Below are 11,000 nucleotides of genomic sequence, written 5' to 3' on the forward strand. Positions count from 1 at the left end.
TCCTTCACTTCCCCATCCTTTGTTTTTAAAGTTAGTTTTCAGGTAGGTTTTTTGCCTTATATTCCCCCAGCCCCCAATGGTTCAAATTCACAGCAGTCCTACCTCAGCCTCTCAAGTGCTGGCATTACCAGGAGTCCCAGATTCCCCCAGACTTTAGTTCTGCTCTCACATGCGCCATAGTCTTCTGCCTAGCCCTTCTGTGCAGGTTTGGGTTGCTGTTCTGTGATCCCGGTGCTGCTGTTAGGAAAGATACATCTGACTGCTTAGATTTGAGATGCAAGCGGCAAATGTTGGTCCCAGTGACCTGGGGTACGAGGCGGCGGACATGGAAGACGCATAGGGAAATCACAAGTGCACACATCAAAGGATCCAAAGTTCAGAGCTTACATGGACCACAGTTTCTGGGGCCAGCCTGGGCAATTTGGTGAGATTCAGTCTCAAAACGCAAAAAGCAACTGGACACATGTCCCTAAGCAAAGTGTTAACCTCACACAGTGAGAAACTTAAGTTCCAACCCTGGAACTTTGACCAAAAACTTAAACCGTTTCTCAGTAACACTATTCCCCTTGTGGACATCATTGTCAGAATCCCTTTAGCAGGTTCTCAGGACTCCATGGGCCTGCTTACTTTTAGCCTCAGTGACCTCTGTATGACTTGAGTTCTAGTGATCTGACTAGAAAGCTGTACTTGTATTGGGTCAGCTTCCTGTCCACATGACTGCTTCACCAAGAGCAGTGGCAGGATACTGAGCAAAGGGTGTATGTGGCTTCATACGACCCTGGGTTTCTTTCTACCAGTCTGAGCTGACACAGCAGTACTGTCCAGTGTCCCACCCCCACCTCCTGGTTCTAAGCCTTTTGCAATGCTTTACTTCCCATTTGTGCAATGGTCCCAAGTCACATCCTCTTTTTGATGGGCCCCAGCATCTAGTTCAGAATCCAGTAGATACCCAGTGACCCTGGCTGCCCACCCTTGGTGCATGCCTTGTACTGGCATTTACTACAACTCACGCTTCAGATGTCCCTTTCCTCCTAACCGTCCATTTGTATGTTTAGCCCATTTCTGAACTTGGGTATTGAAGCCTTTTCATTTCCCTGCACAGTAACACAAACCAAGGACTAGACAAACTGCTACAGCAGACTTCTAGGACCTGGACCTGCTGTATGCAAAGGCAGTTACAACCATAGAGCCAAAAACCACTGCATGTGGGTTCCCACAGTAAACAGGACCAGAGCCAACCTCTTCTTACCCAGGAAACTCTCCCACATATACAGAAAAACCACCAGCTGCTGTTTCAAAAAGCTTTATTTTCACTTGGTCCAAGACTTGGGAGAGGCTCCAGGGCGGTTACAAAGTTGCCTAGTGGCTTGAGAGGTTCATTCGGGTGGAGGTTCTGAGGCGGGCTAGTGCAGAGCAGAGGAGGGAGCCCCTTGAAGGTGCAGAGGCCTCCTAGTCGTGCTTGAGAGTGAGGCGCTCAAAGAGATACTCTCCCAGAGACGCCTGGGGCGCACCAGTCTGCGCTGGTTGTGGCCCTGCCAGCCTACGGAGGTTGGTCAGGTGGTTGCCCATCTTCTTGATGAGCTTCACCTCCTTATCCAGGAAGTGGCTTTCCAAGAAGTCACAGAGCTGTAAAGAAGGAAAGACATCAGAAACCCAGCTCTCAGAGACACGTGTGAGCAGGAGGCTTAAATTACTGGGAGTTGAAAGCTAACACAGACAGCTTAGGTTCTGTCAAAGGAGGGAAGAAATGATTACCAAGGTACTTACATGAGGGTCTGTACGGGCAGATCCCAGGGCATGCAGATCCAAGAGGGCCTGGTTCAGGTTCTTCTCCAGGGCCAAGGCAGCTTCCATGGCCTCCTGGGTTTTACCCCATTCATCTTGAGATGGCTTCTGCAGCCAAGAACATCAAAGCCTCAGAACTAGTTTACATCCTCCCAGCCAACAGTAAAACCGACGGCAAGTTCACGGCATGTGCGGTGGCGCCCAATGCCGGGCTCTTACCTGCACATCCTGGAATAGTGCACGGCCCCCGCGATCGTTCTGCAACTTGAGGAGACGCTCGGCGCCTTCGCGCTTCTCCTCCGCCAGTTCGCGGAAGAAGTGGCCTACGCCCTCCAAAGCCACATCATCCCGGTCAAAAAAGAAGCCCTGCAGGAACGAGTGTTGCAAACACGAGTTAACGGACCGCTTAAACTTCAACCGTAACGCTCAAGGGGCAGAGGCAATGCGTGTGTGATTTCGAGGGCAGCCCGGTCGGCCCAGCGACTTCCAGTCAGACAAAACTACAAATATACAAGTGGGGGGGGGGGGCAGGGAGGCCGGAACGCAGTCCCTGTGTGGAACAAAGACGGGCCGCGCATGCGCAGGAGGGTGGGCGTGAGGGTCTCCGTTCGGAGCCGCCCCGAGCGACTCACCAGAGAGAGGTAGGTGTAGGAGGCCCGCAGGTGCAAGTTGACCAGGCGGTTCACGGCAGCTTCCACTTCGGTGGAATAGTTCTGACGAATCTGAGAGGTCATGGCTGATCCGGAGTTTGGAGCTAACCGCAAAGACTGGGCTGGCTGGTCCTAGGAGCCGAAGGCGGCGAGGAGATGGTCCCGGAGGCTGCGACTGGAAGGCAGTGAGGCGGCTGGAAGCTAAGGAAGCGGGAGTCCCCGGGTCTGTTCCGTCCAAACACTGTTGAAGCAAGACACAGATCCACGGGACCTCCAAGGCGCTGCGCAGGCCGAGCCGGGACCGCTTCTTTTATAGTGTGCGGACCCCAGAGGGCGGGGCGCCCTAGGCCCAATCGGCGGTGGCGTGAGGCGGAGCCGGAAAAGTAGACTTGACCAATCCGGAGCCGAGGGCAAGCTCGCCCCCCACCCACCGGGTCCCATGAGCGGAATCACGCGCCTAGAGCGCGAGGCCGTTGTGAAATGGAGGCCTGGGGGAGGGGCGGTGGTCCGGATGCGCAGGCGGTTCTGCGGAGTCGCAGGGTTCCAGGCTCCAGGTCACTGAGACCCCGGGCAGGGGTGGCCCACAAAAGCAGTTTTGGAGCCTGAGAATATGATTCAGGGGACGTACTGAGTGTGGGGTAGTAATGTCTGTAATGCAGGGAGAAGCCTCCATGTACCCAGTCGCTCCACCTGATGAACGGCTATAACTTCACAGGAAGGCTGGTACTCGGAAGGTTCTAGAGAGCTCCTTGAGGGAATGGAAGGCGGTACCCAGAAGTGTAGGGTTTAGGTTCATGATAGGAACTAAGGTGTTTATTTTTTGTTTTTCTGGCACCTTGGAGGTCTTGAAGCCCTTTGAGGTGGTCTGCGGGATGGGAAGGGTAGAGAGCCTTGGGTTGCCGCGTTTGCAGGAGTCTCTGGGGCTCTGGAAAGCGACATGTGGAGGCCCAGGCAGCACTTTGGAGTTCTGGTCAGCCTATCTGTGTCTGGGTCAGTGGACCTGTTTTTCTAGGAACAGAGATACGCATAGTGGTGCTTGGGAGAACTTCTGGGCTCTTTCCTGGGGATTGGTCCAGAAGCCTCCTTGCAGCTTGCTCTTTTGGAGAGAAGCCAGAGTTAGGGAGAACAAGAACTCAGGTCCCAGGAACAGACTTAGTCTTCCACAGAACAGCTGATGTATGCAAGGTCCAAGTGGACTTCTGAGGACAGGACAGGCTCATACCAGGGTTTAACCTCAGGAGCTTCAAAGGAGGGGAAAGGGAGACCTGCCCCATCACGGAAGAAACAGTAAAGATTGGTCAAGGGAGGCCTACCGGGCACGCGGTGCTGAGGACCTCAGTGGAGGGGGTAACAAGGCCAGCACTGCTGAGTCACGCTGAGCTCAGCTTGTTGGCAGTTGTGGGTCGGGCCACAGGCCACACCCAGGCAGACAGCCTGTAGTCCCCTTGCTCTGAGGGGGTTGTGGTCTGTTTTCCCCTACTCCCTTCTTTTCCCTGAATGTGTGGTCAGGCAATTGTATGACTCTGTAGTGGCTGTCCTACACATATCTTTCTCCTGACCTGATGTCTGCGGTGGCCTGTTGATTTGGGGGCCAGGGTTACTCATTAACCACAGTGCTTCAGAACCTGACCTTTGACTTCTAACCCAACAGGCCTGGACAAGGCTGTAAAGGTGGAAAAAGATAAACACAGAACCCACAGGGGACAAGGACCCAAAGAGGAGAGGGGTGCACAAATGCAGGTGGCAGCATCTCAGAGACTCGGGGTAGGGTGGGGGTGGAAGAAAAAGACAGTCCCTTAAATTGTCTTCCTCTTCACTTCTGGTGCCTCTCTGGTAACCAGCATCTAGGAGTCTGCTCCAGTTCCTGTGGCCTCTTCCCTCCCTCCATTCTGTTCTTTCAGAATCAGCTGGATGTCTGGAATTCCAGGCTCCTGTCCCCAAGGGCTAAAGACAGCACTGCAGCTGCAGTGTCTTTATGGAGAGGTATTGTTGCCGGTCCCTGTTTGGATGCCTCAGGTGGATGGTGGACCTGGTACCTGTGCTTGTGATGCCAGCTGGGTGGACACTGGACCATACAATCCAAACGGACCTGAGGTTTATTGGCGCCTCCCCAGGCCACCATTCCCACCCCTCCCAATAATTACAAAAGTAAGAAAAATGCCTTTCCCCTTCCCCATTCATCCCAGGAAAATGTCATAATTTATGAAGAAAATTCACAGTCCAAGGCAGTGGGAGGCCTCAGCCCATCTTCTTCCAGATGGTGAGTGAGGCGGTAAGGACTCCAGCCACAAAGATGGTCACTGTCTGCCATGTGGGGGTCCCGAAGTAGGAGAGGAGGCCATCCTGAGAACAGAGACATTGGTGTTACTTCAATACCAAATTACAAGGAGAAGAGATTTCACATGAAGGTGTGGTAAGGAGCTCCCAGGCTTATAAGCCAGCACTCAGGAACCCTGGGAAGGAGGGTTATAAGTCTAATGCCATCCTGGGAAGTTTACTGAGACCCTCACTCCAAAAAACAAAACTTAGGGCCAGCAAGACGCTCATGCAGAAAAGGTGCTTGTTGCCTTGTTGCCTTGTTGCCAGGCCTTTATCAATGCAAATTTCATCTCTAGAACCAACAGGATAGGAGAGAACACACTACTGCAAATTATCCTCTGATGTACACACACACACACACACACACACACACACACACAAAATGAATGTAAAAAGTAAGTAAAAAGTACCCCCACTCAGCACATGATCCCAAAATGGGAAAACAAAGGAAAATAAAACCATGATTATAATATGTAAATGGTGGCTCACACCTGTAATCCCAGCTCTTGAGAAGGTAAGACTGGAGAGCACATGTTTGGACTAGCATAGGCTACATAGTAACTTCCAGACGAGCCATGTACACATGACAGGGAAGACAAAGGCTGCAGCTCAGCCTGAAGAGTGCTTGCCTAGAGAGCACAAGGCCTGGGGTCTATCCCAACAGCACATAGACTGACATGTGGAAGCAGGATCTCAGACGTCTCAGACGTTCATGGGCATCTTCAGCTACAGAGTGCGTCTGAGGACAGCCTGAGATACATGAGACCATCTCACTAAGTAAATAAATAAGTGAGAAACACAATAAGCTGGGCGTCAAAGGATTGCCAGTGCATTTGAGAGATTCTGGAAAGGCAGGGACCAATCAAGTCAGGCCATAGAAAAGTCAGTGGGTACCAGAAGTACCAATCTGTTAGATCTAAGGACACACATCTTAGGTCATTGTCTGAATGCCTGGGGCACCTCTGTGGTGACCCTTACATCTGAAAGAGTGGCTCTCAACCTATAGTCCACGACCCCACAGGACTCACATATCAAATTTTACATCATGATTCATAACAGCAGCAAAATTACAGTTATGAAGTAGCAATGAGATAACTTTAAGGCTGGGGGTGATAACATGAGGAACTGTGTTAAAGGGTCACAGCATCAGGAAGGTTGAGAGCCACTGCTCTCAAGTATAGCTAGGGCTGAGGGGTCTCACCCAGCCACCCTGGTCTTGGATCCAGACAAGCAGCCGCTCACGAAGGAAGTCCAGTGTCCAGCCCATGATGGTTCTGATCAGCTCAGGCACTTTAGTGCACAGGGCCTGCAGGGAGTGGGAAGGTTACACTTGGGGACAATCCTGCCCCCACTGCGCAGAGGTGACCTCGAGCCTTGGCTTGAATCCTCTGCCTTTACTAAACAGTCTCTCCCCTGTACTTTACGTCAGCTCCATTCATTATAAACTAAGGAGCTTCACTTACCTGCTCAGGAGCCCTGACTCCTCAGCGCCCTCTAGGTAAAAACCAAAACGCTCAGAGGGAAGGCTCAATCGTAGGGCAATGGCCTAGCCTCTGTGTGCCCCTGGGTCCCATCCCAGCTCCAAAACCAAACATTGACAAGAGAGCGAGGAGTCCAGAATATTTGAGCTGACTGACAGGACTGATACCTAGAGTTTGGTTCGATTGATCTATGTATCTACCTATCTATCTATCTATCTATCTATCTATCTATCTATTTTTAGAAACAAGATTTCTCTATGTAGCACTAGCTGTCCTGGAACTCTGTAGACAGGATGGCTTAGAACTCAGATTTAACTGCCTCTGCCCTGAGTGCTGGAATTAAAGGCGTGTACTACTTACTAGTCCTGGCCCAGACACCTAGTTCTTTTGGAAGGACAAGGGTATGGAGTTTCAGGACTCTATGGGGACCTAGTTGGATCTGGGTCTCTGGGGACACTCTGGCGATCTGGAAAAGCCTGAAAGCCCTCAGGTCCCCCCTGAAGACTCCCTCCCAGTTCTGTTGTTTTGAGCCGGAGTGTCCCAGCACTGCCCACATCATTGGCCACCAGAGCAGGCAATCCAACCCTACATATCTATCAGTCTCTAATGCAGACTGCCTCTGCCTGAACAAGCCTTAATCCTGAAGCTCTCACACTACTCAAAGCTAGGGTCCTAAGTCACTTTCTAGAGTGGTTTTCTAGACCAGGTTAAGACCAGCTCCTGGCAGACTCAGGACTTGCTGAAGACCCGTTGGCTCAGGCATGAAACTACATCAAGAAGGTGGGGGATGGCACGGAGGACAATCAAGAGTGTCCCAAATGTGACAGTAACAATAAGAATAACAAGTAAAATATGCCACAGCAGATGTGCAGCATCTCCCTGACCTGACACGCCCCACCACAGCCTGGTCTTGAACTTTCTCCGTATCTAAAGATGATCTCTAGTTGGGCGGTGGTGACGCACGCCTTTTATCCCAGCACTCAGGAGGCAGAGGCAGGCAGATGTCTGAGTTCGAGGCCAGCCTGGTCTACAGAGTGAGTTCCAGGACAGCCAGGGCTACCCAGAGAAACTCTGTCTCGAAAAACCTAAGTAAATATAAATAAATAAATAAATAAATATGACCTCTTCAAGTGCTAGAACTGCAAACATGTCCTGATCACACCTCGTTGATGTGGCACTGAACCCAGGGTTGGTATACATGCTAGCCAAGCACTCTTATCGCCTGAGCTACAGTCCCAACCCCTCACTGGTATCTGTGTGCATGGTGATGGGAGACAGAACCTAAGGCTTCACACATGCTATGCTCAGGCCCCAAACTCAGCTGCACGACCGCATCTACTGTCATGCCCATTTCTGTTTGTGAAAAACAAAAACAAAATAAAACAAAACAAAAACCCTAGGTCTTAGGTAGCTCAGGATAGCCTGAAACTTAACTGCAGTTAACCTTTGACTCCTGGTACTCCTACCTCGGTCCCATGGGTCCTGGAATTACAGGCATGTGCCACCAGACCAGTTTTAAGCCCACCTGCACTAAGAAATCTTTCGAGACTACCCTGATCCATCTCAATACCGTATACCTATCCACCACCCAGAGCTCCATCAAGGAAGGGCTAGCCTGCTCTGTTTGGAGCAGAGGTCAGGTGCTAGAGGCAGCCCATCACACATTAGAGCCAATACATCTGTCAAATGAATAAAGAAAGGTACAGGAATTTAGTACACAGCCACCTCTCTCCATTGCCCGGACCTCTCACCACCCCCAGGTCCACACAGACCTGAGAGGGGTGCCCTCTGGGCTTATCACCCTGGGGCTGCCCACCTTGAGCACCAGTTTGCTAGCAAAGTAGAAAAGGGCGACCACCCGGCCCCAGTTGAAGTTGCCATCTGCAAACATGTCAGCTGCCACACGAAAGAAGACCTCTCGGGGGGAGTCTGTATCCACGTCAGCAATCATCCTACAGGAGAGGGACAAACAGATGCTGGGTAAGATGTCAGACCCAGTATGGGAGTTCCCACATTTTCCCCAGACTAATGATAAGGAAACAAGGACCAGCCCAAGCTGAAACGGAGGCTAATGGACGGAGGAGACAAGACGGACACCTAAGAAAGCGAAGAAGATAAATGGTACCTTGAATTGGAAACTCAGGGTCCTGAGGAGTATGTGGACTAGGGTCTTAACTCAGCAGACGCATGTTTTCCTAAGTATCTCTACAAGTGGAGGGCTGGGCCACGGCTCAGCAATGGAACACCTGTCTTGAGGGGCTTGAGGCATGATTTTGTGGTCAAGCACCTCACTGTATTGGGGTGCCAGAGGCATGGCTCAGTGGTAGAGTACCTGCAAGCACCAGTGAGGGGCTGATTACATGGCTTTATGGTACAGTATTTCCACAGCATCCACCAGTGAGAGGCTCAAAGGTAGAGCTTCACCTAGCAGTCACCAGTGAGGGGCTGTGAGCACAGCTTGGTAATAGAGCATTACCTACCTAGAACCCACCAGTGACAAGCTGGAGGTATGGCTCAATTGTAGAGCACCTGCCAAGCACCCACAATCAAGAGGACAAACACATGGCTCAGAAGAAAAAACTTGCCTAACACTCACCAAGCAAGGGGTTGTGGGCTGCAGCTCAAGGGTAAAAGGCTGGCCTACCATGTAAACCGGCCCTGGATTCTATCCACAGCACAGACTATCTGAGTTGAGTGGAGGACACCTAGCGTCCGAGTTCTTGAAGTGACAGGAAACCCCATGATGGACCCCAGGTCTCAGGAACCACACCTCTGCAGCTCCATATTGCTGTCCAGTTCATCTCCAATTCGCCTGAGACACTCGCTCAGCTTCTTGGTGGATGCATCCTGGGGTGGCTGCTCCAAGGTCAGCTCAGGTGTCTCCCCAGCCATCCTCCCTGCTCGATCCTGGATGAAACTACAGGTGAATGGAAAAGGGGAGAGGAGCATAAAGTAAGAACCAAGAGTGTTCTTAAAGCCCATCCCGCCACAATAGGGTCTCACACTCACCCCTGTAGCAAAAAGGCCCCTGTCTTCATGATCTGTTCAGAGCTGGTGGGCCCTGGTGGAGAGAGAAGGAAAGGGGTGCCTGGACTCCTGGGTCCCAGGGAGAGTCAGGGGGCTGAGTAGGCTCATAACCCTGAGGGGAGACAGAGCTGGGGACCCTAGTAGTGACAAGTAGCATGGGAAGCCCGGCTACTGCTTCTGATGGACGGGGGGCGGGACCCGGCCTGCATCCCAGCTCCTCCGCAAACCCAGACAGCGGAATGTCAAAAGCAAACAGAGCCCCAGCTGGGGTGGTGGTGCTGGCCTTCTGACCCATCCCAGGCCACCAGCAGGAAGTGGCGCCAGCGACAAGCCCGGGCCTGCCCGGGGGCGCGCACGCGGATGTCCGCTCTCAGGGTGCGGAGGCGCCAGTCGGAATGGATCCCCACGCCCAGCCTGCTCCCGCCCGATCCCAGAGCCGGAGGCGTCCTGGGGTCCTTGGACCGGGCCTAGTCCTCCGCCTCCCGCCTCACCGCCGCCTCCGAGCTGCTCCCCGGACCCGTCCATCACTGCCGCTGCCTCTCGCCGGGTGCGCCCCGGCAGCGGCGCGCCCCGGTCACGTGACTGCTCGCGGACGTGCGGTCCTCACGTGGGTGCCCCGCAACATGGCCTCCGCCCCGCAGGGCTGGTCACGTGATCACCGTGCGCGGGCGGGGCCTCCATCACTAAGTGTGCGCGTGCGCGGATCTTCCCGAACCTGGACTGGTTCCCAGAGTTGTTTCTTTTCTTCCATTATTTCTCTTCCCGTATATTCACGGTAGAGAACACTAAGGAGGTTAAAGCAGAATTACTACAAGTTCAAAGCCTGCCTAGGATATATTTGTCATCCCAGCATTGGGAGGCTGAGGTAGGACTATAGTGAGATTGTCCCAATCTGGAAAAAAACAAAAACAAAAACACTTGACCAGAGTGATGGTCCATACCTCCGATAGAGTGAAGCAAAAAGATTGCTAAAGAGTTTTGTTGAGGCAAGCCTGGATTGCATAGTTTGAGTCCAAGCTGCACTATTAAATAAGAATCTGTCTCAAAACACAAAACCAGTCTGTGCGTGGTGGCTACATCTTTAATACCAGCCTTGGGAGCTACAAGCAAGCAGATGTCTGTGAACTTGAGATCAGCCCGGTCTACGTTAGCGTTCTTTTTTTTTTTTTTTAATACTATTCTTTTTTTTTAAATTTATTTATTTTATGTATGTGAGTACACTGTAGCTGTCTTCAGACACACCAGAAGAGGGCACCGGGTCTCATTACAGATGGTTGTGAGCCACCATGTGGTTGCTGGGAATTGAACTCAGGACCTTTGGAAGAACAGTCAGTGCTCTTAACCTCTGAGCCACCTCTCCAGCCCGTTAGCCGTCTTTCTAGGTTCCGCCCCACAGTTACCTGGCAACAGTCAGGTATGCCTGACCTACTATAACAGGGACTGTTTGTCCCCTCCCTCCCTCTCTTGCTCACTTATTCTTATTCTCCTACTCTCTGCTCCTTCTCACCTGACCCCTTTTTCCTTCTCTCCCCTTGTACCCCCTCCACGTGTACCTGGACGGCTTCTTCTCTCTCTTCTCCCTCTCCTCTCCTCTCCTCTTCTCTCCTCCCTCCCTCCTCTCTCTCCTCTTCTCCCCTCTCCTCTCTCTCCTCCCTTCCCAACTCCACTTTCCATGACATAAATAACCTCTATTCCATACTACATCTGGTACTACATGGTACTACATCTGGTTCTACAT

The 11,000-nt window shown here is 52.0% G+C and overlaps 2 protein-coding genes across 4 annotated transcripts; both read right to left on the minus strand.

Moving 5' to 3' along the window:
* Positions 1-1,287: 1,287 nt before the first annotated feature.
* On the minus strand, positions 1,288-2,731 carry Ftl (ferritin light chain). Its single transcript, XM_028788964.1, has 4 exons — positions 2,418-2,731; positions 2,005-2,151; positions 1,768-1,893; positions 1,288-1,626 (listed from the first exon to the last, which is right to left on the minus strand). Exons 1-4 carry the CDS (start codon positions 2,517-2,519, stop codon positions 1,450-1,452), a joined length of 552 nt encoding a protein of 183 aa, XP_028644797.1. The 5' UTR covers positions 2,520-2,731; the 3' UTR covers positions 1,288-1,449.
* Positions 2,732-4,508: 1,777 nt separating this feature from the next.
* Positions 4,509-9,853, minus strand: Bax (BCL2 associated X, apoptosis regulator). Of its 3 annotated transcripts, none has more exons than XM_028788989.1 (6): positions 9,754-9,853; positions 9,245-9,296; positions 9,006-9,152; positions 8,052-8,187; positions 5,956-6,060; positions 4,509-4,778 (listed from the first exon to the last, which is right to left on the minus strand). In XM_028788989.1, exons 1-6 carry the CDS (start codon positions 9,785-9,787, stop codon positions 4,674-4,676), a joined length of 579 nt encoding a protein of 192 aa, XP_028644822.1. In that variant the 5' UTR covers positions 9,788-9,853; the 3' UTR covers positions 4,509-4,673. The 3 variants fall into 3 exon arrangements, with proteins under 3 accessions (XP_028644822.1, XP_028644824.1, XP_028644823.1); XM_028788991.1 differs by having other exon boundaries at positions 4,509-4,801; positions 5,930-6,060; XM_028788990.1 differs by lacking the exons at positions 9,006-9,152; positions 9,245-9,296; positions 9,754-9,853 and adding an exon at positions 8,361-8,999.
* Between the last annotated feature and the right edge of the window lie 1,147 nt (positions 9,854-11,000).

Source organism: Grammomys surdaster, unplaced genomic scaffold (genome assembly GCF_004785775.1).
Source record: "Grammomys surdaster isolate TR1022 unplaced genomic scaffold, NIH_TR_1.0 125769, whole genome shotgun sequence".
NCBI lineage: Eukaryota > Metazoa > Chordata > Mammalia > Rodentia > Muridae > Grammomys > Grammomys surdaster.

Bases quoted from the DNA above. Each gene is read 5' to 3' on its own strand.
- Ftl (XM_028788964.1), bottom strand. From the start codon at position 2,519: ATGACCTCTCAGATTCGTCAGAACTATTCCACCGAAGTGGAAGCTGCC. The intron at 2,152-2,417 runs GTGAGTCGCTCG...TCGTTCCTGCAG, and splicing joins CCTACACCTACCTCTCTCTG to GGCTTCTTTTTTGACCGGGA. The intron at 1,894-2,004 runs GTAAGAGCCCGG...TCTTGGCTGCAG, and splicing joins CACTATTCCAGGATGTGCAG to AAGCCATCTCAAGATGAATG.
- Bax (XM_028788991.1), bottom strand. From the start codon at position 9,787: ATGGACGGGTCCGGGGAGCAGCTCGGAGGCGGCG. The intron at 8,188-9,005 runs GTGTGGTTCCTG...CCTCTCCTGTAG, and splicing joins AGCAATATGGAGCTGCAGAG to GATGATTGCTGACGTGGATA. The intron at 4,802-5,929 runs TTGAGAGCAGTG...TGGTATTGAAGT, and splicing joins CCCCTCAGCCCTAGCTATAC to AACACCAATGTCTCTGTTCT.